General features: G+C 41.2%; 1 protein-coding gene across 2 annotated transcripts in view; it reads right to left on the bottom strand.

Moving 5' to 3' along the window:
* Positions 1–26,960, bottom strand: part of LOC106599412 (pappalysin-2) — a 64,511-nt gene that overhangs the window by 26,468 nt on the left and 11,083 nt on the right. For both annotated transcript variants that reach the window (XM_014190627.3, XM_014190625.3), the window contains exons 3-10: positions 24,460–24,608; positions 21,181–21,474; positions 20,596–20,788; positions 20,227–20,357; positions 11,318–11,500; positions 10,770–11,067; positions 5,352–5,480; positions 2,819–2,904 (exon numbers count right to left, since the gene is read on the bottom strand). In XM_014190627.3, coding sequence (XP_014046102.1) covers positions 2,819–2,904; positions 5,352–5,480; positions 10,770–11,067; positions 11,318–11,500; positions 20,227–20,357; positions 20,596–20,788; positions 21,181–21,474; positions 24,460–24,608 — 1,463 coding nt within the window. The remainder of the gene's footprint in view (positions 1–2,818; positions 2,905–5,351; positions 5,481–10,769; positions 11,068–11,317; positions 11,501–20,226; positions 20,358–20,595; positions 20,789–21,180; positions 21,475–24,459; positions 24,609–26,960) is intronic.

Below are 26,960 nucleotides of genomic sequence, written 5' to 3' on the forward strand. Positions count from 1 at the left end.
CTGGAGGAAACCTGGCACCATACCTACGGTGAAGCATGGTGGTAGCAGCATCATGCCGTGTGGATGTTTTTCAGCGGCAGGTTCACCTTCCAACAAGACAATGAGCCTAAGCACACAAACAAGACAACGCAGGAGTGGCTTCGAGACAATTCTCTGAATGTCCTTGAGTGGCCCAGCCAGAGCCCGGACTTGAACCCGATCGAACATCTCTACAGAGACCTCGAAATAGTCAACCTGACAGAGCTTGAGAGGATCTGCAGAGAAGAATGGGAGAAACTCCCCAAATACAGGGGTGCCAAGCTTGTCATATCCAAGAAGACTCGCCGCTGTAATAATTGCCAAAGATGCTTCAACAAAGTGCTAATAAAGGGTGTTAATACTTATGTAAATGTGACATATATATTTTTTTATTATTTATAAATTAGCAAAAATGTCAAGAAAACTGTTTTTGCTCTGTCATTATGGGGTATTGTGTGTAGATTGATGAGGGAAAAAAACAATTTAATACATTTTAGAATAAGGCTGTAACGTAACAAAATGTGGAAAAAGTCAAGGGGTCTGAATACTTTCCGAATGCACTGTATCTCTTTTTATTTTTTATTTCACCTTTATTTAACCAGGTAGGCTAGTTGAGAACAAGTTCTCATTTGCAACTGCGACCTGGTCAAGATAAAGCAAAGCAGTTCGACACATACAACAACACAGAGTTACACATGGAATAAACAAACATACAATCAATAATACAGTACAAAAATTTCTAGACAGCATGTGCAAATGAGGCAGGATAAGAGGGGTAAGGCAATAAATAGGCCGTGGTGGCAAAGTAATTACAATATAGCAAATAAACACTGGAATGGTAGGGTGTGCAGAAGATGAATGTGCAAGTAGAGATACTGGGGTGCAAAGGAGCAAGATAAATAAATAAATAAATACAGTATGGGGGTGAGGTAGATCGGATGGGCTATTTACAGATGAGCTATGTACAGGTGCAGTGATCTGTGAGCTGCTCTGACAGCTGGTGCTTAAAGTTAGTGAGGGAGGTAAGAGTCTCCAGCTTCAGAGATTTTTGCAGTTCGTTCCAGTCACTGGCAGCAGAGATCTGGAAGGAAAGGCATCCAAAGGAAGAATTGGCTTTGGGGGTGACCAGTGAGATATACCTGCTGGAGCGCGTGCTACGGGTGGGTGCTGCTACGGTGACCAGTGAGCTGAGATAAGGAGGGGCTTTACCTAGCAGAGACTTGTAGATGACCTGGAGCCAGTGGGTTTGGCGACGAGTATTAAACGAGGGCCAGCCAACGAGAGCATACAGGTCGCAGTGGTGGGTAGTATATGGGGTTTTGGTGACAAAACGGATGGCACTGTGATAGACTGCATCCAATTTGTTGAGTAGAGTGTTGGAGGCTATTTTGTAAATTACATCGCCGAAGTCGAGGATTGGTAGGATGGTCAGTTTTACGAGGGTATGTTTGGCAGCATGAGTGAAGGATGCTTTATTGCGAAATAGGAAGCCGATTCTAGATTTAATTTTGGATTGGAGATGCTTAATGTGAGTCTGGAAGGAGAGTTTACAGTCTAACCAGACACCTAGGTATTTGTAGTTGTCCACATATTCTAAGTCAGAACCGTCCAGAGTAGTGATGCTGGACGGGCAGGCAGGTGCGGGCAGTGAACGGTTGAAGAGCATGCATTTAGTTTTACTTGCATTTAAGAGCAGTTGGAGGCCACGGATGGAGAGTTGTATGGCATTGAAGCTCATCTGGAGGTTAGTTAACACAGTGTCCAAAGAAGGGCCAGAGGTATACAGAGAGCGACATCATTGATGTATACAGAGAAGAGAGTCGGCCTGAGAATTGAACCCTGTGGCACCCCCATAGAGACTGCCAGAGGTCCGGACAACAGGCCCTACAATTTGACATGCTGAACTCTATCGGAGAAGTTGGTGAACCAAGCGAGGCAATCATTTGAGAAACCAAGGCTGTTGAGCCTACCAATAAAAATGTTGTCATTGACAGAGTCGAAAGCCTTAGCCAGGTCGATGAATACGGCTGCACAGTAATGTCTCTTATCGATAGCGGTTATGATATCGCTTGAAGACCATCCAGTTTATATTTTTAACTGTGCTGTTTCACAAAAGTTCTGAACCTACATACATCTTATGGACACAGTATATTTTACATTAGCTGTCTTGTTGTTTTTAGTCCCACCATTCAGCTCCACTCAACCCCTCCCATCTATCTCTGAACACCATCCAGCTTTGTTATATTTGAAATATATTTTTGAACTGTGCTGTGATGTTTCACCAAAGTTCTGAACCTATTCTCATAGTTTCTACAAATTGTAAATTAAAGATACATTTTTTTTGCTAAAAGTATTAAAAGTACAAATGACAGTATTTGTGATATGAAATCAGTGCATGGAGCTAGTGCATGGAGCTAATGAAGATGTTTGTGTTTTTCTTTTCGTGTATTGATGTTAACATTGACGTGTATTTCGATGTGTATATTGATGTGTATAGTGTATATTGATGTGTAATGATGTGTTTGATGTTTATACAAGGCTCATCAATAAAATGTAAAACTCCCTGTCAGTATAAATGTTAAATAACATAACAATTAATTCAAATGTGTGTGATAAGTGATTACTCTTTACTTAGTTACTTACGTTACTAGTTTGTTTTGTTAAGTTGTGACCTGTCTCTGTTGCAAGACGTACTGTAATGAATACACCCCTGGTCTAGGTGGGTTTCTGCTGTGGTCATTCCACAGACTGTAGACTGAGACCAGGATTAGGAGAGTGCTCTTGTCTGTTCTTCACTCACCATTGCAGTTGAAGCCTGACTCCATGTGGCACTTCTTAGAGCAGCCATCACCATCCAACAGATTGCCATCGTCACAGTCCTCGGTCCTACAGACACAGAGACAGCAAGGATCAGTCATCTCCATAGTCCATACACTTTCATTACAAACACACATATCCTTTGATTTCACTACATTCTCCACTGAGAGAGACCAATAAGTATGACCTATATGAGTATACTGTAGTTTGGCTTCACTTGCACACTTGATAATGTACTGTAGGCTCTGCCCTAATTTATATGTTCTCTGTTACCAGGAGTTGCATGGCAAGTGGTTCAGGAACACAAGGAGTGCACAAAGGACAATGCCCATCGCCCTCTGAGTGGCCAAAATGTATCTGTCTATTACAGTATTCAGAGGACTGACTATTGAATATGATAGAATAATACTATAGTATCCATGTTTGATTTCTATCTGAAAGTTGTTCACTGAGGATAACTCTGATGCTATCTGTATGGATGTATTATATATGTGGTAACTTGTATGTGTACAGGGTGACCTCTGAATTACTCTATGCAAGAAGGTTTTATTGTCTTCCCAGGAATTCTGTCTTATTTACGTTGGTCTCATACCCGACACAAGCCTTTAATTTCTGTGACACCCTGTGGAGATTGGGCCTTGGTGGTCAGGTTACTCTGTAAACTTTGTATCATTTGCTTGGTCAATGGTGGTTGCTTTTGGGTTGAAAGGTTACACCTTCAGGTGTTATACATTTTATTACATGCCTTTGTTCTCTCTCATCCTGTATCCAGGATTCCTGGGCTTCTAAGCCTCTGGCTTAATAGGCATTTCTTTGTTCATGCTTTGTCTTCTAAGTTAGACTCAGAAGTATGCTTTCTAATGCTTGTTAATGCTTTGTAACTTAAGCTGTATGCCTTGTATGTGAATCCATTCATTGTAAAATGTTAATTTAACATCCTCCTTTGATATAGACAATTGTATTTGTATTTGTATTTGAAACTGTCCAGAGTAATGAAGGTGGACTTGTTTACCATGATTACAACATTGCTGTGTATCAATTAATACTATTAATGAATGCATATACATATTATGGCCATTTTCATTCTACTGTTGGTGTGGTCTACAATGGATGAGAGAAAAAAGAACATACAGTGCCTTCAGAAAGTATTCAGACCCCTTGACTTTTCCCACATTTTGCTGTGTTACAGCCTGAATTTCAAATTGATGACATTTATATTTTTTGTATTACTGGCCTACACACAGTACCCCGTAATGCCAAAGTGGAATTGTTTTTTGTTTTAATCTTTACAGTTTTTTTATGAAAAGCTGAAATGTCTTGAGTCAATAAGTATTCAACACCTTTGTTATGGCAAGCCTAAATAAATTCAGGAGTAAAAATGTGCTTAACAAGTCACATAAGAAGTTGCATGGACTCTGTGTGCAATAATAGAGTTTAACATGATTTTTGAATGACTACCTCATCTCTGTACCCCAAACATAAAATTATCTGTAAGGTTTCTCAGTCAAGCACACAGATGAAACCACAAAGACCAGGGAGGTTTTCCAATGTCTCACAAAGAAGGGCACTTATTGGGAGATGGGTAAAAATAACAATAAAAGCAGACATTGAATATCTCTTTGAGCATGGGGAAGTTATTAATTACACTTTGGATGGTGTATCAATACACCCAGTCACTACAAAAATACAGGCTAATTCAGTTGCCGGAAAGGAAACCACTCAGGGATTTCACCATGAGGTCAATGGGGACTTTAAAACAGTTCCAGAGTTAAATGGCTGTGATAGGAGAAAACTGAGGATGGATCAAAAACATTGTATTTACTCCACAATACTAACTTAATTGACAGAGTGAATGAAAGGAAGCCTGCACAGAATAAAACTATTTCAAAACATGCATCATGCATCTTGTTTGCGAAAAGGCACTAAAGTAATACTGCAAAAAATATGGGAAAGCAATTCACTTTTGTCCTGAATACAAAGTGTTATGTTTGGGGAAAATCCAATACAACACATTACTGAACACCACTCTCCATATTTTCAAACATAGTGGTGGCTGCATCATGTTATGGGTATGCTTGTAATCGTTAAGGACTAGGGAGTTTTCAGGATAAAAAAATAAACTGAATGGAGCTAAGCACAGGCAAAATCCTACAGGAAAACCTGGTTCAGTCTGCTTTCCACCAGACACTGGGAGATGAATTAACCTTTCAGTAGGACAATAACCTAAAACACAACGCCAAATCTACACTGGAGTTGCTTACCAAGAAGACAGTGAATATTCCTGAGTGGCCGAGATACAGTTTTGACGTAACCCTGTCTGACGTAAAACTGTCTAAATACATGTTTTCACTTTGTCATTATGGGGTATTGTGTGTCGATGGGTGAGAAGAAGAAAAACGATTTAATCCATTTTAAATTCCGGCTGTAACACAACAAAATGTGGAATAAGTCAAAGAGTATGAATACTTTCTCAAGGCACTTCATCTGGGATGTGAATACTGTGTAAACTGACTGACCCCTGGAGAAGTCCGTCACCGCAGTAGGCAGCTCCATGGGTGTAGAGGAGAGGTGGGGAGAGCTCACTGAGAAGACCGTCTGCTTCCACCTGAACTCTGTACTGGTACTCCATGTCCTTTTCAATATCACTGTATGAACACATCAAAACATGCAACATTCAAGTATAAACAGCTTTCTAACTGCATTTTTATCTCATGGAATTGTATTCCTTTAGTACTAAAGACATAATTGACATTTCAGATTATTTCCAGGTGGAATTGTTGCATAGAGATACAAAATGACTAAACTATTCTTTAAGGAATACCTGGGATAGGATAAAGTAATCCTTCTAACCTCACGCCCCCCCCCACCCTCCCCCCCCCAAAAATATATAGATGTACTATTGTAAAGTGGTTGTTCCACTGGATATCATAAGGTGAATGCACCAATTTGTAAGTCGCTCTGGATAAGAGCGTCTGCTAAATGACGTAAATGTAAATGTAAAATGTCTAAGCCGATAGCTATTATTGTCAAATAACCATTTTGAACAGCAAGGTTATATGGAAACGACAGTGCACATAGATACACAATAAGAAACAGATTGTTCTTGTGTATCTGTGTCCAGAGTCACGTAGTCATCTAAGCTTGCTGTAGGAAGCAGTGACCTTAAACCTAAACAGGAGGTACGGTGGGTACACTGATATCATGCCTCCTGTCCCAGAGTTATTGACCTGTTTTAGTCAGCTCCAAACTATAAAAAGAGCCTACCTTTGATTTCCGGGCAGCCCTCCTAGATTACCATTGTCTCCGGCCAGCTGTAAAGAATGCCTACAAAAATGCACATCCTCTACTCTCTCAGACGTGTCTGATTTCCTCCCGCTACAAATTACCCTTATTAATTATGGATCAACTCTAAGAGCCCGCTCTGTCTAGCACACCACCGGAGGAGCCTGTGTGTGCTTTTTTAAGGGCTTAGACTTAGGGTAGTTTTGGGAATGATACAATCAGTTATTAATGTACAAGTCAAATGTTTATGAGCCACTAGTTAGCAGAAACTAGATTATGAGGGTCAGGGGAAAATAATACATCCATGGACTCACAACATCCTACACCTATTTCACACATACCCCCATTTTTTTTTTTTTACTCCTAATAGACCAAAAATGAGAGTCAAATATTTAAGGATTAGGATATCAAGTGCAAAACCATCTTGTTTTGCCAGCTATACCTCTTGGTGGCAGTGTAGACTCACAGTCACAATTCTTAGCCTTTCTTTAATTTCTCTCCTGCAATGCACTCCACTTCTCTCTCTTTACCCCCTCCTCCAAATGACAGGCCTCTCACTTATCATACACTAACCATGATGAGCATACAGTACAGAGCCTTCAGCGAGAGGAAATGGCTGAGCAACAGCTCCAAAGAGCCACAGGTGTTTGCTGTTTTTGCTGGTCAAATTTGGTTTATATTCCAGACTGCCTTCCCCCAAACACAACCTCTCTGCCCTCCTCTTCCCGCCACATAACTTAATTCCCCTTGGTTTTTACATCTTTTTGCACTTACAACCACTTGTGGAATTTTTAAAGATGAAACCAAATGTATTCCTCAATGTGACCTCTTAAGCACATCCACCTACTCCTGCAAGTGCTTGAAAAGCAACAATATCCCAGAAAGTGTTAGTGGAAAATTACAAAATCATTCACAAAAAAAGTTGTATGACACTGATACCAAATACAAGCTGACTAATGAATAAAAGTAAGCTGGAACAGAATTAAAAAAAATATATAAGATGGGAACTGAGGGGACTGACATGTTTTGTGTAATGCAAAACTGGATGCAGATAATCAATTTAACACCTTTTCTCACTGCACGAGATTAAAATGGTTTGACGTACACCGGAACGCCGGAATCCTCTGAAAACGTTTTATTAAATAATGCCCTTGATGTTGATTTGTATCAGTAGCTAGTGCTAAAAGGAATGTTGAATACATTTGATTCTGTGTTGCGAAAACTGTGCCACACCGAAATACTTGATAATGACACAAATCTCAGTTTCTGGGGCTACAGACGATTATCTATGGTCTTTGTAAGTGACATAAATTCTACTTTGAACGTGATTTTTTGTGTGTGTGTGTATATTCTTAGGTCAACTTCTTGGAGCAGTGGTACATGACCTCAAAACAATACATCTGTGTCCACACAGAAGACATTTCCAGACTAAGGTCAAAGTATTTGCCGAATTCCAGAGTGTGCGGCTACATACAGTACAGTAGTTTGGACACACCTAATCATTTAAGTTTTTTTTTCATAATTTTTACTATTTTATACATTGTAGAATAATAGTGAAAACATCAAAACTATGAAATAACACATATTGAATCGTGTAGTAACCAAAAAAGTGTTAAACAAATCAAAATATATTTTAGATTTGAGATTCTTCAAAGTAGCCACCCTTTGCCTTGATGAAAGCTTTGCACACTCTTGGCATTCTCTCAACCAGCTTAACCTGGAATGCTTTTCCAACAGTCTTGAAGGAGTTCCCACATATGCTGAGCACTTGTTGGCTGCTTTTCCTTCACTCTGCGGTCAAACTCATCCCAAACGATCTCAATTGGGTGATTGTGGAGGCCAGGTCATCTGATGCAGCACTCCATCACTCTCCTTCTTGGTCAAATAGCCCTTACACAGCCTGTAGGTGTGTTTGGTCATTGTCTTGTTGAAAAACAAATTATAGTCTCACCAAGAGCAAACCAGATGGGATGGCGTATCGCTGCAGAATGCTGTGGTAACCATGCTGGTTAAGTGTGCCTTGAATACTAAATAAATCACTGACAGTGTCACCAGCAAAGCACCAACGTACCACCTCCTCCATGGGAACCACACATGCAGAGATCATGCGTTCACCTACTCTGCGTCTCACAAAGACACGGTGGTTGGAACCAAAAATCTCAAATTTGTACTCATCAGATCAAAGGACAGATTTCCACCGGTCTAATGTCCATTGCTCGTATTTCTTGGCCCAAGCAAGTCTATTCTTCTTATTGGTGTCCTTTTAATAGTGGTTTCTTTGCAGCAATTAGACCATGAAGGTCTGATTCACGCAGTCTCCTCTGAACAGCTGATGTTGCAATGTGTCTGTTACTCTGTGAAGCATTTATCTGGACTGCAATCTGAGATGCAGTTAACTCTAAATAACTTATCCTCTGCAGCAAAGGTAACTCTGGGTCTTCCTTTCCTGTGGCGGTCCTCATGAGAGCCAGTTTTATCATAGACCTTGATGGTTTTTGCGGCTGCACTTGAAGAAACTCTCAAAGTTCTTGAAATGTTCCGGCTTGACTGACCTTTATGTCTTAAAGTAATGATGGACTGTCTTTTCTCTTTGGTTATTTGAGCTGTTCTTGCCTGTTTTACCAAATAGGGCTATCTTCTGTATACCACTCGTAACTTGTCACAACACAACTGATTGGCTCAAATGCATTAAGAAGCAAAGAAATTCCACAAATTAACTGTTAACAAGGCACACCTGTAATTGAAATGCATTCCAGGTGACTACCTCATGAAGCTGGTTGAGAGAATGCCAAGAGTGTGCAAAGCTGTGTTCAAGGCAAAGGGTGGTTACTTTGAAGAATCTCAAATATAAAATATATTTTAATTTGTTTAACACTTTTTTGGTTACTACATGATTCCATATGTGTTATTTCATAGTTTTGATGTCTTCACTATTATTCTACAATGTAGAAAATAGTAAAAATAAAGAAAAACCCTTGGATGAGTAGGTGTGTCCAAACTTTTGACTGGTACTGTACAGTGAGGGAAAAAAGTATTTGATCCCCTGCTGATTTTGTACGTTTGCCCACTGACAAAGAAATGATCCGTTTATAATTTTAATGGTAGGTTTATTTGAACAGTGAGAGACAGAATAACAAAAAAAAAATCCAGAAAAACGCATGTCAAAAATGTTATAAATTGATTTGCATTTTAATGAGGGAAATAAGTATTTGACCCCCTCTCAATCAGAAAGATTTCTGGCTCCCAGGTGTCTTTTATACAGATAATGCGCTGAGATTAGGAGCACACTCCTAAAGGGAGTGATCCTAATCTCAGCTTGTTACCTGTATAAAAGACACCTGTCCACAGAAGCAATCAATCAATCAGATTCCAAACTCTCCACCATGGCCAAGACCAAAGAGCTCTCCAAGGATGTCAGGGACAAGATTGTAGACCTACACAAGGTTGGAATGGGCTACAAGATCATCGCTAAGCAGCTTGGTGAGAAGGTGACAACAGTTGGTGCGATTATTCGCAAATGGAAGAAACACAAAAGAACTGTCAATCTCCCTCGGCCTGGGGCTCCATGCAAGATCTCACCTCGTGGAGTTGCAATGATCATGAGAACGGTGAGGAATCAGCCCAGAACTCCATGGGAGGATCTTGTCAATGATCTCAAGGCAGCTGGGACCATAGTCAACAAGAAAACAATTGGTAACACACTACGCCGTGAAGGACTGAAATCCTGCAGCGCCTGCAAGGTCCCCCTGCTCAAGAAAGCACATATACATGCCTGTCTGAAGTTTGCCAATGAACATCTGAATGATTCAGAGGATAACTGGGTGAAAGTGTTGTGGTCAGATGAGACCAAAATGGAGCTCTTTGGCATCAACTCAACTCGCTGTGTTTGGAGGAGGAGGAATGCTGCCTATGACCCCAAGAACACCATCCCCCCCCCGTCAAACATGGAGGTGGAAACATTATGCTTTGGGGGTGTTTTTCTGCTAAGGGGACAGGACAACTTCACCGCATCAAAGGGACGATGGACGGGGCCGTGTACCGTCAAATCTTGGGTGAGAACCTCCTTCCCTCAGCCAGGGCATTGAAAATGGGTCGTGGATGGGTATTCCAGCATGACAATGACCCAAAACACACGGCCAAGGCAACAAAGGAGTGGCTCAAGAAGAAGCACATTAAGGTCCTGGAGTGGCCTAGCCAGTCTCCAGACCTTAATCCCATAGAAGATCTGTGGAGGGAGCTGAAGGTCCGAGTTGCCAACGTCAGCCTCGAAACCTTAATGACGTGGAGAAGATCTGCAAAGAGGAGTAGGACAAAATCCCTCCTGAGATGTGTGCAAACCTGGTGGCCAACTACAAGAAACCTCTAACCTCTGTGATTGCCAACAAGGGTTTTGCCACCAAGTACTAAGTCATGTTTTGCAGAGGGGTCAAATACTTATTTCCCTCATTAAAATGCAAATCATTTTATAACATTTTTGACATGCGTTTTTCTGCATTTTGTTGTTTTTATTCTGTCTCTCACTGTTCAAATAAACCTACCATTAAAATTATAGACTGATCATTTCTTTGTCTGTGGGCAAACGTACAAAATCAGCACGGGATCAAATACTTTTTTCCCTCACTGTATATCTGTCAGTGTCAATCTTACTGTACCTGTCTGTAAATGTAAGCAGAGTTTGCTGGACCAGATCGCCTGAAAACGGCGGTTGCCGGACAACTCGGTAGATCAGAGGCTGGCAACTGGAGCAGAGAGGATTATGGGGGCCAGAAGTAAGCAGAACAGCGTCAATCTCCATCTTCTCATCAAAGGTGCTCAGTTTGACAGCTGCCACCCTTTTTTCGGTGTGCACATGTAGGGTGAGGGGCACATCACAGAAGACGTGCTGTGGACCCATGTCTAGAGACTCGTCTGTGTCTGTTATTAGCTCGATGTTGGTAATCACCTGGTTATCTGTAGAGACAACATGGTTGATAATTATAAGCTGTATAATCAAGCCGTTCCAGAGTAGTGCACATGCTTGGCCCTTTATTTATTCATAAATACCTAGGACAAATAACTGGTATAACTTCACATTACCTGCTCAGAAGAATAGCCAAACATTATCATTCAGGTAGACACAACATGTGGCTTGTATTGTGGAGAGTTTCAGCAATGCTAAATGTACACTGTTGGAGACCACTAGAATGAACCCGGGACCCACCGGCTGAGATGTAGGTGACCCACACAGTGAGGCTGTCAGGGACCACAAGGTGGAGGAAGCGCAGCATCAGGACGCAGCCCTCGGTTTCAGGGCAGGGAGACGTCACGTTGGCATCATACAGGCTGAGTTCTGGACTCCAGGCCTGTAGGCTGGGCTCACAGGGCTGGTATACATCTGGAGGGCCTGTAAACGCACACGCACACACACACGCACACGCACACACACTGGTCTTACAATATATATTCACCTACTGTATATGCGTCCCAAATGGCCCCCTATACCCTTTATATTGCACTACTTTTGACAAGGGTCCATAGGGGTCTGGTCAAAGGTAGTGTACTATATAGTGAATATGGTGCCATTTGGAATGCAACCAAAGAAAGGGAAAAGTTACAACAGATATAGCAGATAGGCCTACAACTTTTTTCTACATCCAAGCCTTCTCAACTGATGACATGCACAGTACCTGCCCACCCACACTGATAAAATGCAGAGAGCTAGAATTCATTGGTTTCAAAGGTAGGCACTCTGTTGTCTTTAATTAGTGCAGTATCTTTACTAAAGTTGTGAAATGATTTGAATCACTGAAAAACCATTACTGTACTATTATTAAAGAGGGCTAGTAGAGAGTACAAGCTATGTTCTGAGTGAGAATCATACAGTAGAGAGAGACTGGGAAAATCACATGACCTGGTTTTGGACTGGACTGGTATTTTCCTAACCACCCTCTACAACACAACATACCCAGGTGCAACTTTACACAGGAAAGGAATCCATTTCTTAATTGGGACAGACAGGGCTCACAAAACAATTTATAAAGCATGTTAATTTCCTCTGTGGTAAAAGAGGAACAGGAGCAGGTCGTGTGTCTCAGCAGAGCACTGAAATAAACTGCCGAATGGAGAGGGTTAGAGGGAGAGAGCCTGCAGCAGTAGCCCCAGCCAGCCAATGCCTGAGCGCCCTCAGCTTCCCCAGCTTCTGCTATCTGCACCCAACGTGGCTCCTTCACATGTGTGGATTTGTGCAGGGTAAACATCAGCACGCCAAGACAAACCATAAAACTAAATTGGTCAGATAAACAGAGAAAGGCCTCAACACAGGCCCAGATTAATCACTGTATCAGATGTGGCAAACGGCTCCCACAGGAAAGCCTAGTAGGAAAGCCTAGTGCTTCAAGATCTTAGTGTATCATCCTTCCTACTTTCAGCAACTTAACCATGTCACTACTTTTCCCCTTTCTCAAGATGAAATAGACTCCCCAGATCTGGAAATTAATGCTTGGGTTTCAGTGGAGGAACACATCAAAGGGAGGATATGTTTCTGTGAAAAGAATGATGTAGTCTAGATACAGTATTTTACCTGAAATAAATGTTCCTCTCATTTGAGTGTGCCAGAGCGCAGAATAATTGATGAATTTATGAACGCTCAACACCGGTTGAATATGGCTGGTGTCAGTAAACGTCGGCAAAAAACGCGTAATTAAAATGTTACCAGGAGCACAGTTACAATCACCAACACTCTGGATAACATGAAAACAGCTTAACCAGCTCTGCTAGGGCGAGTAAAATGGTCAGAGTTTGGGTGGGGGTTAAAGCTTAAGATGATTCTTATGGCATTGCACACAGTCAGTGTGAACTTTATTTTTGACAACTTTTACTTTTACTTCACTACATTCCTAAAGAAAATTATTACTCCATACATTTTCCTGACACCTAAAAGTACTTGTTACATTTTGAATGCTTAGCAGGACAGAAGAATTGTCCAATTCACACACTTATCAAGAGAACATCTCTTGTCATCACTACTGCATCTGATCTGGTGGATTCACTAAACACATGCTTCGTTCGTAAATGATGTCTGAGTGTTGGAGTGTGCCCCTGGCTATCTGTAAATAAAAAAAACAAGAACATTGAGCTATCCAGTTTGCTTAATATAAGGAATGTCAAATGATTTATACTTTTACTTTTGATACTTAAGTATATTTAAAACCAAATACTTTTAGAATTTGTCAAATTTTGCCAGAAAGTTGTTTTCATTGCAAGTTAAAGTTTACTGTTAGCTAGTTAGCTAGCTGACGTTAGATGGCTGGCTCGCTGGCTAACATTAGGTTTATGATCTGTGTGTAGTAATGTTATCTCAGAATGCCATTTTGCATTGCTAGTTATAGCCTAATGTTAGCTAGCTAACTAGCTAACATTGAACCTATTTGGTTAACTTTAGCTAGCTATGACAATCAGATTGTATTGCTAGTACTCTATGGATTGGGATTATGGTTCATTGTTTCACTAGCGAGCTTGCTAGCTACATGTCTAAACAAAATACCCCAAGTTAAAGCTTGCTGTTAGCTAGCTAGCTGATGTTAGATGGCTGGCTCGCTAGCTATCATTACGTTTATGATCTGTGTGTAGTAATGTTATCTCAGAATTCCATTTCGCATTGCTAGTTATAGCCTAATGTTAGCTAGCTAACTAGCTAATATTGAACCTTTATCTTGGCCAGGTCGCAGTTGTAAATGAGAACTTGTTCTCAACTAGCCTACCTGGTTAAATAAAGGTGAAATAAAAAATAAAAATAAACTTTAGCTAGCTTTGACAATCGGTTTGTATTGCTAGTGCTCTATGGATTAGGATTATGGTTCATTGTTTAGCTAGCATGTTTTAACAAAAGACTCCACTTCGCCAGATGATCACATGACCCATCAAGTTAGCCAGGTGTGTCTGACGGTGATTACGGCTATCTATTGTATAATATTGCCAAAATATTTGTGTCTGGAATTTGTCTTTCAGCATCAGTAGAACACGCCTGACTGTCCTCCACCAGTCATACAAGGAGAATGGTCTAATGTCTCCCATCAAAAAAGAGAGATGGCCCAAGCAAGCACAGGTTACACCTGAAGCATGAGGACTTGCAGCGAGTGGTGAACTTCATCAACAACTACGCAGAGGATAATGCAATATTATTACCAGGACACCACCCAGGACACAAACACTTTGGTGGAAAGCTGCTGCCATCCCATGTGACAAAAGCAGCAGTGTGGCGTCTCTACAAGGAATCGATGACAACACTTGGTATGTAAAGCATAAACAACACGTTTTGATTATTTAATTGAACTACAACATGATTGGCACTCCTTTTATTGATCCTACATTATTTACGTATTTTCCAGAGGTACGTGTAGTCGGGCTGTGTGTTATCATTTTAACTTCCAATTTCCAAGATGATGTTTCTGTATGCAGTGCTGCTGCTCTGCACATTTGTAGGTAAATGAAAGTTACCTGATAATGTTTTATTAAAAAAATGATATGATATATGATATATCTTAATGTTATATCTTAATGTTCTTTTGTTGTTTGCAGGTGCACTATCCTTCTGACCCTATGCAGCCAGGTCCCATCTACTTTTTAACTCCTCGCAAGTGTGGCTTGTTTGGTGTCTGCTGTGAAGGAATACTACAACAACTCAACTACTTGATCGATGAAGGCATGTCATCCAGCAAAGGCAGCAGTGCAGTCATCAACTACATGCACCATTTCTTCACCAACTACAGAGTTTGGGAAGCACTTGTGGCTCTGAATTGTGATAACTGCAGTGGCCAAAACAAGAACAAGTTTGTGCTCTGGTATTGTGCCTGGCGGACCACGCACAAGCTCCACCACAGTCTGGACCTTCACAAGTTTTCCCCCGACTGGTGCTTTGGCCTCATCAAGCAGCGCTTCAGAAAGACCAGAGTGAACACTTTGTCTGAGATTGCTGATGTTGTGAAGGACAGCACTGTGACAGAGGTCAACATCCCAAAGCTGGTTGGACTGGAGGATGGTACGGTGCTGGTGGAAAGCTATGGCTGGTAACAACACCTAACTCCATACTTCAGGCAGCTGCCACAGTTCAAGCAGTACCAGTACTTCAGGTGAATATAATCTTCATTGCATTGTATGAGGTTATTCTTTTTATCTTAAGTAAAACTAAATGCATGCTCTTCAACAGATCACTGCCCGCCCGTCCAGCATCACTACTCTGGACGGTTCTGACTTAAAATATGTGGACAACTACAAATACCTAGGTGTCTGGTTAGACTGTAAACTCTCCTTCCAGACTCACATTAAGCATCTCCAATCCAAAATTAAATCTAGAATCGGCTTCCTATTTTGCAACAAAGCATCCTTCACTCATGCTGCCAAACATACCCTCGTAAAACTGACCATCCTACCGATCCTCGACTTCGGCGATGTAATTTATAAAAGAGCCTCCAACACTCTACTCAACAAATTGGATCCAGTGTTAATCTGCTAAATTGTAATTACTTTGCTACTATGGACTATTTATTGCCTTACCTCCTCATGCCATTTGCACACACTGTATATAGACTTTCCTTTTTTCTATTGTGTTATTGACTGTATGCTTGTTTATTCCATGTGTAACTCTGTGTTGTTTCTGTCGCACTGCTTTGCTTTAACTTGGCCAGGTCGCAGTTGTAAATGAGAACTTGTTCTCAACTAGCTTACCTGGTTAAATAAAGGTGAAATAAAATAAAACAATATAAAAATAAAAAAAATCCGGACGCTTATAAGAAATCCTATGACAACCTCCGATGAGCCATCAAACAGGGAAAGCATCAATACAGGACTAAGACAGAATCCTACTACGCTGTCTCTAATGCTCATCGGATGTGGCAGGGCTTGCAAACTATCAAACATTAGAAAGAAAAACCCAGCTGCGAGCTGTACAGTGAAGTGAGCTTACCAGACGACCTAAATGCTTTCTATGCTGACTTCGAAGCATGAAACACTGAACCATGCGTGAGAGCACCAGCAGTTCCAGATGACTGTGTGATCTCGCTTTCGGTAGCCGACGTGAATAGGACCTTCCATTAAGCAGGTTAACATTCACAAGGCTGCAGGGCAAAACTGATTACCAGGACGTGTACACAGAGCATACGCTGACCAGCTGGCGGGTGACTTCACTGACATTTTCAACCTCTCCCTAACCCAGTCCATAATACCTACAGTTGCAGTTGGAAGTTTACATACACCTTAGCCAAATACATTTAAACTCAGTTTTTCACAATTCTTGACATTTTATCATAGTAAAAATTCCCTGTTTTAGGTCAGATAGGATCACCACTTTATTTCAAGAATGTGAAAAGTCAGAATAATAGTAGAGAGAATGATTTATTTCAGTTTTTATTTATTTTGTCACATTCCCAGTGGGTCAGAAGTTTACCTACACTCAATTAGTATTTGGTAGCATTGCCATTAAATTGTTTAACTTGGGTCAAATGTTTCGGTTAGCCTTCCACAAGCTTCCCACAATAAATTGGGTGAATTTTGGCCCATTCCTACTGACAATTCTGGGGTAACTGAGTCAGGTTTGTAGGCCTCCTTGCTCGCACATGCTTTTTCAGTTCTGCCCACAAATTTTCTATAGGATTGAGGTCAGGGCTTTGTGATTGCCACTCCGATACCTTGACTTTGTTGTCCTTAAGCCATTTTGCCACAACTTTGGATGTATGCTTGTGGTCATTGTCCATTTGGAAGACCCATTTGTGACAAAGCTTTATCTTCCTGACTGATGACTTGAGATGTTGCTTCAATATATCCACATAATTTTTATTCCTCATGATGCCATCTATTTTGTGAAGTGTACCAGTCCCTCCTGCAGCAAAGCAACCCCAGAACATGATGCTCCCACCCCAGTGCTTCACGGTTGGGATGGTGTTCTTTGGCTTGCAAGCCTCCCCCTTTATCCTCCAAACATAACAATGGTCATTATGGCCAAACAGTTATATTTTTGTTTCATCAGACCAGAGGACATTTCTACAAAAAGTCCGATCTTTGTCCACATGTGCAGTTGCAAACCGTAGTCTGTCTTTTATATGGCGGTTTTGGAGCAGTGGCTTTTTCCTTGCTGAGCGGCCTTTCAGATTATGTCGATATTTTAATGTGGATATAGATACTTTTGTACCTGTTTCCTCCAGCATCTTCACAAGGTCCTTTGCTGTTGTTCTGGGATTGATTTGCACTTTTTGCACCAAAGTACGTTCATCTCTAGGAGACAGAACGCGTCTCCTTCCTGAGCGGTATGACGGCTGTGTCGTCCCATGGTGTTTATACTTGCGTACTATTGTTTGTACAAATAACGTGGTACCTGCAGGCATTTGGAAATTGCTCCCAAGGATGAACCAGACTTGTGTAGGTCTACAATTTCTTTTCTGAGGTCTTGGCTGATTTCTTTTGATTTTCCCATGATGTCAAGCAAAGAGGCACTGAGTTTGAAGGTAGGCCTTGAAATACATCCACAGGGACACCTCCAATTGACTCAAAGTATATGTCAATTAGCCTGTCAGAAGCTTCTAAAGCCATGACATAATTTTCTGGAATTTTCCGAGCTGTTTAAAGGCACAGTCAACTTAGTGTATGTAAACTTCTGATCCACTGGAATTGTGATACAGTGCATTATAAGTGAAATAATCTGTCTGTAAACAATTGTTGGAAAATTACTTGTCTCATGCACAAAGTAGATGTCCTAACCGGCTTGCCAAAGCTATAGTTCATTAACAAGAAATTTGTGGAGTGGTTGAAAAACAAGTTTTAATGACTCCAAACTAACTGTATGTAAACTTCCGACTTCAACTATACATGTTTCAAGCAGACCACCATAGTACCTGGGCACAAGAATGCCAAGGTAACCTGTCTAAATTACTTTCGCCCCGTAGCACTCACATCTGTAGCCATGAAAAGCTTTGAAAGGCTGGTCATGGCTCACATCAACACTATCATCCCAGACACCCTGGACCCACTCCAATTCGCATCCAGACCCAACAGATCCACAGATTACACAATCTCTATTGCATTCCAACTGTCCTCTTCCACCTTGACAAGAGGAACACCTATGTGAGAATACTGTTAATTGACTACAGCTCAGCGTTCAACACCATAGTGCCTTCCTAGCTGATCACTAAGCTCAGGACCCTGGGACTGAACACCTCCCTCTGCAACTGGATCCTCCATTCTTCCTGACCGGGCCATCCCCAGTTGGGGAGGGTAGGCAACAACACATCTGCCACACTGACTGTAAACATGGGGGCACCTCAGGGGTGGGTGCTTAGTCCCTTCCTGTACTCCCTGTTCACCCACAATTGCGTGGCCGCGCACAACTCCAACACCATGATTAAGTTTGCTGACGACGAGACCGCATATAGAGAGGAGGTCAGTGACCTGCCAGTGTGGTGCCAGGACGACAACCTCTTCCTCAACATCAGCACAAGCAAAGGAGCTGATTGTGGGCTAAGGGAAATGGAGGGGCCATGCACGCCCCATCCACATCAACAGAGCTGTGTGGAGGGGGTCGAGAGCTTCAAGTTCCTCAGTGTCCACATCACTAACGGATTTACATAGTCCATACACACCAACACAGTTGTGAAGAAGGCACGACAACGCCTCTTCTCTCTCAGGACGTTGAAAATATTTAGCATGGGCCCTCAGATCCTCATAAAGTTCTACATCTGCACCATTGAGAGCATCTTGACTGCGTACATCACCGCTTGGTATGGGAACTGCATGGTATCCGACTGCAAGGCATTACAGTGGGAAGTGCGTACGGCCCAGTACATCACTGGGGCCAAGCTCCCTGCCATCCAGTACCTAAATACCAGGTGGTGACAGGAGAAGGCCCTAAAAATTATCAAAAACGCCAGCTACCCAAGTCACAGACAGTTCTCTCTGCTACCGCATGGCAAGCGTTACCGATGCACCAAGTCTGGAACCAACAGGACCCTGAACAGCTTGTACCCCGAAGCCATAACACTGCTAAATAGCTAACCAAATAGCTACCTGGACTATATGCATTGACTCTCTTTGCACTCATCACATATGCTGCTGCTACTGTTATCTATCGTGTTTCCAAGTCACTTTACCACTACCTACAGTATATGTACTGTACATATTTACTTCAATTACCTCGTACCCCTGCACATAGACTTGGTACTGGTACCCTGTGCATACAGCCAAGTTATCATTACTCTTTGTGTATTTATTCAATGTGTTAATATTTTCTATATTTTTCTCTCTGCATTGTTGGGAAGGGCCTGTAAGTAAACATTTCACTGTTAGTGTACACCTGTTGTTCATGAACCATGTGCTAAATAACATTTGATTTAATTCTAACTTTATTTTGATTTCTCTATCTCTTTTCAATGCATAAATTCCATCTGAGAATTTCCGCATATTTTCGTAGAATTTTCGAAACGTTTTATACACGTCATGTCAAAAGACTGGGCTTCTGTACACTCAAAGAATCTTGATTGGGGTAATAGGGAAGTGTTACATAAAGCATAAGGTTTCAAAGCTCTACAGGACACATAGTTTTTATGACAGTTTAATGTTCCACAGCACCCAACATTACCAAAAGTTGACCCTGCCAAGCACCGTGTTTTTCTTATGGCTAAAACAAAATAAGTTATTTAGCCTGGCAATTATCATTTAATGATTATCGTATTTTTCTCCAGACAGTCTTTATCCTTGCACGCACCTTACCCACAGAAAGGCAGAAACTAAACTGTAACTGAATGTTTTGTGTATGTTCAAAATGGACACTAAAATCATAAAGTAATTTTTTTCAGACAATGAATACATGCCTACTTTATTATGTGTTTTGGGTGTCAGAGACATGCCACTGAGTGTGCAAGCTCTGAGACTTATTTCCTAGACTGTTTACTAGTGGCCAATGTAATTATCATAGTATATGGCTTTTATCAGACACTTTTATCCAAATGTATTTACAGAGGTGCATGCATAAATTTTGTTTTGTGGTGGCCTCATCAGGAATTGAACCCACAACCCTGATGTTGCAAGTGGCATGCGCCACCAATCTGAGCCACACAGGCCCATGAGTGACTAAAGAAAAATACTGACCAGTAGCCTCTTCAGGTGTCCAGTATCCGGAGGAGTCACAGACCCGTGGGGAGGTGGCCTCATAGGCATACTGATGGAACACACCATCTGCCTCACAGTCCCTGCAGTTTACACTGTCCACTGTAGGAGAACTGTCAATAGAGGCGCTCAAATGTAAGTATCAGAAAATATTTGAAATTGTCATAATCATTCATGAATATCTATTTCTGCATCCCAAATGGCACCCTATTCCCTTTATAGTGCACTATGGCCTCCCTATTGGCACTGGTTAAAAGTAGTGAGCTACATAGGGAATTGAAACCATTTGGGATGCATCCTATCTCATTACTGTTGATATGAGGAAAAAATGTAGCTACACAATTATTCTACCTTTGATGAAGTGGCCCTCTTACAGGTGGAAGCCAATGAATGGAGACCGAGTCTGAGCTCTGTCCAATCACCATGGGCTTGAGAGGGATGGGGGTGGGCCTTCTCCCGTTCAGCCAGTTCCCGTAGACTAGATCCATATAACAATGCATCCGAGCCACTTGATTTGGTGTGAAATGGTTGGTGCAGTTATCATCTCAGGAGAAGAAGTGAAAGTAGAGTAGAGTCAATGTTCCCAGCGGAAATCATCTAACATTAAACAGCCAAGAGAATTTTGATCACTCAAGTTTGATGTGGATGAATTATCAATACTATGCAATCCCTAGTCCAAATGCAATACACTTGGACGTAAGCTAATACTGTATATACAGTAGACCTTTGTGGTCTTGCAGTAGGAATACAGCACCACAGCCTCATTCTAGGGATGTGTCCCAAATAGAAGCCTATTCCTTTTATAGTGTACTACTTTTGACCAGGGCCCATAGGGCCCATAGGGGCCTGGTCAGAAGTAGTGCACTATGAAGGGATGAACTGGGATACAGCCTAGCTTATGTTGACAGCATTGCAGAGAGGTTACAGTAGACCTACCTGTGTAACTCATGTAGTTGTTGTACGGTGTGTCCTGGTAGAGCGTTATCCCACAGGTGTCGTTTACATGGCCAGGGTCATGGCAGGCCTTTGACTTTGGTGTAGGAGCTGTGTCTGCACATAAGTCTCCTGTCTCCATGGAGGGAGTGGTCTCCTGACAGGGGTCATCACAGGACTCCCGCTCACTGACCCCCTTGAAGACATGATACAGTCCAAAGATATGGCCCATCTCATGGATCATTGTGTTATTGTGTCCGACAGTGCCAAAGTAGGATGGATTGAGCACCATTCCACCTGTGGATAGGATCGGATGATATCGTTGTCATGTTACTACTCTAACAAAACTCAACAGGTGGTGAGATAGCTGAAATAGTCTGCCTTTGTTGCTTCCCAAATAGTAGGTGGTATTTCTTAGAGCCCGTAAATAACTTCTATCCCAGACGATGGATCTAGCTCCATGATCACAGTGGGACATACATTTTTTGGGGCGAAGATGAATCAGACACAATCTCTATTTATGTCTATTTCATTCACTGTGTCAATGTTTTTTGTGTGTTTATTTACTAGCTAGTCAAGCTTGCCATCTCAAGCAAACAATCAAACACATTTTGTCTGACAAGCTTCTGAATAATAACATGTAACATTTGGTTTTATAACTAACTAATGTCATAAAAACCTTAAACGATGTGACATTTATAACCACTTAGACATGAGGCAACCCTTCAGCAGTTTTAACTCAGCATGTATGAAACAAGTATAGTGCTATCCCCAGAAATAATTTGCATAATTTCTTATGATGTAATTTATGGAATATGGAAGCAGTGGTTATTGCCCATTATTAACTTTAAGAGCTGGAATAGAATAAAAATGCTATTTGTTTTCTAATTAGAAACACTATTCAATTTGTGAGGACATCCGCTGGGCCGTTGAGACAACTTCACTTTAATAGCACATTTATAACCTGTAAATATTGACAGATGTATTTCAGGGTTCTGCTTCAACATTCACTTCGGTGGAGAATATTTTCTGGTACAATTGAAGTTAATTGGTAGAGGATCCTCTTGTCAGATGAAGACTTCCTGACCGTAAGTCCTGATGGGACTCATTAAAAAGGTTCTCATGGTTTGTCCTAAGACATAAATCATCAGGTCTGGGTAAACATATAGTGGGCTCGAAATGATTGACACCCTGATAAAGATGAGCAAAAGTGACTTTACAAAATAAATAATTCAAATACTGAGCTATATTATATGCAAAACAAGTTGGGAAATGATTTTATTTTATACTAATACAATTGCTCAGAGAAAGAGATGTTGTTTAACAAGTAATACTTTTTTCTCAAAATTATTGACACCCCTGTTTTCAATGCCTTTCAATACCTCACCTTGGATTTGAAACTTTGATCTTATGGGGCTATTTTGCTTCCACTGGTCCTGGGGCCAAGGTCAACGGCATCATGAACTTTACCCAGTACCAGGACATTTAAACCAAAAACCTGGTTGCCTCTGCCAGGAGGCTGAAACTTGGCCGTAAGTGGATCTTCCAGCAAGACAATAACCCACATCAAAATACACAAATAAATGGTCAATTGGTTAAAAAATATCTACACATTGCAATGGCCATCTCAGTCTCTGGACTTGATACCCATTGAAAACATGTGCTTTGAATTGAACAGGGCAGTCCATAAGTGCTGACAAAGGATATCCAGGATCTGGAAGGATTCTGTATGGAGGAACAGTCTAAGATCCCTCCCACTGTGTTCTCCAACTCATAAAACATTTTAGAATAAGGCTCAGTGCCCTTATTCTCACAAGGTATTGAGGTATTGAAGGGAATTCATTTTATGATTTTGAACCCTACCTTTTTGAGAGAAAAAAGTATTACTTGTAAAAAGTATTACAAAACCTCTTTCTCTAAGCAATTGTATAAGTATAAAAGTATACAATTTCCCCAATTTTTTGAGCATACAATATAGCTCAGTATTTTTGCTCATCTTTATCAAGGGTGTCAATCATTTCGGACCCCACTATATATATTCCTGTGTCATCTGATATACAAGCTTGACAGTTTGTTACAAAATAAGACTGTGAAAAGTAACTACACAACTGACACTACAAAGTCTCTCTTCTCTATTACAGTCGTGGCACCACTGCGTCTTTCCCCGTATCATTCATGGCTTTGAGTGAAATATCCTCAATTCTGGGAGCTGTGGGGTTCAAAGAGGGGAGGGAAACCTGCAAGACGACGGTCCATCAGGGACACATCAGAGAAAGCCCAGCCCAAAACACTGACTGGCTTGTTGATGCAGTTCAACCCTGAGGACGAAGAAAAGGACATCTGTGCTGGAATACTCCGCACGCCATCCCCAGGGCCCATAATGAATGTGCCAGGAGGTAAGACACAACCCAGAGGGAACACAACAACAAACCTGATTGAACAGAGAATAATACTTTAAAGGGGTTTCACTCCCCGGCCAAGCACTCTTTGTGAGTGATTTAAAGCTCTTCAGTAGATGGAAGAGAATACACAGAAGAGAATAGAAGACTAAAGGATAATTTACAAGAAGCAACTTGACTGTAACATAGTACAGTCTTTTTTTATTTGGTAGGGCAATTTCTTTAGTAATACACAGCCAAAATAATACCAGCCAAACCAATTAGAAAAAGACCTTCCCACTTCAGGTAAAGTTTGGATTTATGAAAGAGCTGGATGTGAGGAGAAAACTCTTAGCTTTAATGAGTACTTAAACAGTCAAATGGGCTGGCAGCGATGTATAAATGGCAAAAAGGCATTACCCTGGCATTTCTGGTTTTTGTTTGGTTGTTGTTGGGATTGTCTTTACAGTGGAAAGCCCTAATGATTAGGAGGCAATCTGCCGGGAAATCTATGCACGCTACAAGTGTTTTCTTTTATACCCAGGATTAAGGCTCATTAATCTTGTTACGGCTAATACTGAGAACAAAGAGCGGAGGGCAAGAGATGAGGATAGTGAGGGGGAGAGTGAAGAAGGAAGAGAGTGAACGAGTGGGAGGGAGAGTGAGAATGAGAGGGGGAGAGAGAGAATCTTAACCAGATTTTGAAGACAAGGGCAATGCCTACCTGCACCTCTTCTGCTTTTTACTTTGGTGTAACTTTTACTGACCACAATCCAGTGGACGTTAATGTAATCCAGTTTGGCATGTTTTAGCATGCATATCATTTTGAAGGGATTGTGTAGCTCAATGACTTTTGTGTTTGATTCAGGTAAAGACAGAAGGAAGGGGTATAGCAGTAGCTTACCCTGATGGTTGAGGGCCTCCTTTGCCCATGGCCAGGTTGCAGCCCCTGCTAACTCTTCACGGGCTGAGTTGTTGGCAAAGAAAACATTGAGGGTGTCTGTGCTGCTCAGGTGCAACACCTCTTTCAGTTCCTTTACACTCATATAGGCTCTGCAGCAGGGAGAAGAAGTATATGGCATTAGCATTTATTTTTTCTTACATTCCCTGCTTTTAATCTGGGTCAATTTGACAGTTTGTTTTCACAATCCTTACTCTAGAATATGTCACGTAAGTTTTCTTTTATGCTGTTATAGCAGGAAATCCTTTGCACCTATCACTGGCCCATTCGTTTGAAATGCCCTTTTGAAACCTGCCAAATAGTCTAGCCCATTAATTGAACCCCCTACTGTTTCTTGGATGTGTACCACCCAAGAACTGACCAAGTGTAGCCTGCCTTACATTCAAGTTTCATTAAACAAGCAAAAGCTGTGCCAATCTGCTCCAATTTATCATTAAGTCAAATGAGCTTCATAATGCATATTCATAACATATAATCCATACAGATGGATTGTTTTTAATAAATCATTGATTGTTTATGTTGAATTCTACATGTTGAAGCACTGTTTTGGTTGATATAATCCATTCAGTATAGCTTTGGACAACATTCAGTCTGTTGAGAAGTCTAATATTCATAAACAAACTTCTTACAACACTGGCACTCCAAAAAAATACATCTGGAAAGGGGGTATTACATTGCCTACTTCCTTAAATAAGTGTTATACCGCACAAATTTTATAGAATTATGTTCAAAATCATCTGTGTTTCTTGGATAATCTGAACTGGGACTGTAGAACCGTACTCAAAGGCCATGTATCTTTTTTCCATTCTGTTCATGCTTCATTTAAACTCTGATTCTTTCATTGTTGGAGAAAAAGTGATTTTTGAGAACCACCCAGTTTGCCTTGCAAACGGATTCAAACCACCAATTCTGGATCCCCTCAGCAGCAGGGGAATATCCCAGCATTAATGGCTAAAATGTCCTCCTCGTTTTTCCTTTCACTTTCTTATGTTGCCAAAATCTTCATGTACCTGGCCATTCCTCATGGCTGTCTCTCTGTCTGCTTGAACAACACATTTGTGTAGTGACAGAAATTGGCTAGGGATTGAGTTCTATTGCCGAGCTGCAGATACCTGGACCATAACTCAAACAGAAAAATACCAAAAATCCCAGAGCCAAAGATAAAATTGTACACTCCACAGATGCCATCAAAATGTCATCCCTGCATTAATTATTCTAAAACTCTGGATTGCAGTCAACAGATTGCACTTTTCCAACCAGCTCAGGTCAAGAGCCTTTTAAAGACCTGCGCTGCAGATATTCCAGAGAGCCCTGTTTTATGAAGCATTTGCATCTCTGGTGGATTCGCAATTCATACAGTTTTAGTGAAGGGTAAGGGGTAGGAAAAACTTTGGCAAGTAATAAAGAGAGATTACATCATTGCAAGCTATAAATCAGAAGTCAGTTCTACGCTCATGCCTTCCTCACACTTAATTTTATATCTGTCTAGGGACCTGGCTTTTTAGCTGCTGTTGTTGCTCTTTAAAGTACAAATACCATCCCTCCCTCACTGTGCAAAACAACACACTGACTGACTGCACTCCAAATGTATTATTAGTGTCCAGGTAATCTCAGCAACAATATTGCTTCAAATGAAAATATAAACCCCAATTTAACATATACAGTTGAAGTCAGAAGTTTACATACACCTTAGCCAAATACATTTAAACTCAGTATTTCACAATTCCTGACAATTAATCCAAGTAAAAATTCCCTGTCTTAGGTCAGTTAGGATCACCACTTTATTTTAAGAATGTGAAATGTCAGAAAAATAGTAGAGAGTGATTTATTTCAGCTTTTCTTTCTTTCATCAAATTCCCAGTGGGTCAGAAGTTTACATACAATCAATTTGTATTTGGTCGCATTGCCTTTAAATTGTTTAACTTGGGTCAAACGTTTCGGGTAGCCTTCCACAAGCTTCCCTCAATAAGGTTGATGAATATTGGCCCATTTCTCCTGACAGAGCTGATGTAACTGAGTCAGGTTTGTAGGCCTCATTGCTCGCACATGCTTTTTCAGTTCTGCCTACAAATTTTCTATAGGATTGAGGTCAGGGCTTTGTGATGGCCACTCCAATACCTTGACATTGTTGTTCTTAAGCCATTTTGCCACAACTTTGGAAGTATGCTTGTGGTCATTGTCCATTTGGAAGACCCATTTGCGACCAAGCTTTATCTTCCTGACTGATGTCTTGAGATGTTGCTTCAATACATCCACATAATTTTTATTCCTCATGATGCCATCTATTTTGTGAAGTGCACCAGTCCCTCCTGCAGCAAAGCTCCCCCACAACATGATGCTCCCACCCACGTGCTTCACGGTTGGGATGGTGTTCTTCGGCTTGCAAGCCTCCCCCTTTTTCCTCCAAACATAACAATGGTCATTACGGCCAAACAGTTATATTT

The sequence above is a fragment of the Salmo salar genome, chromosome 03 (genome assembly GCF_965601325.2).
Source record: "Salmo salar chromosome 03, fSalSal1, whole genome shotgun sequence".
Classification (NCBI taxonomy): Eukaryota; Metazoa; Chordata; class Actinopteri; order Salmoniformes; family Salmonidae; genus Salmo; species Salmo salar.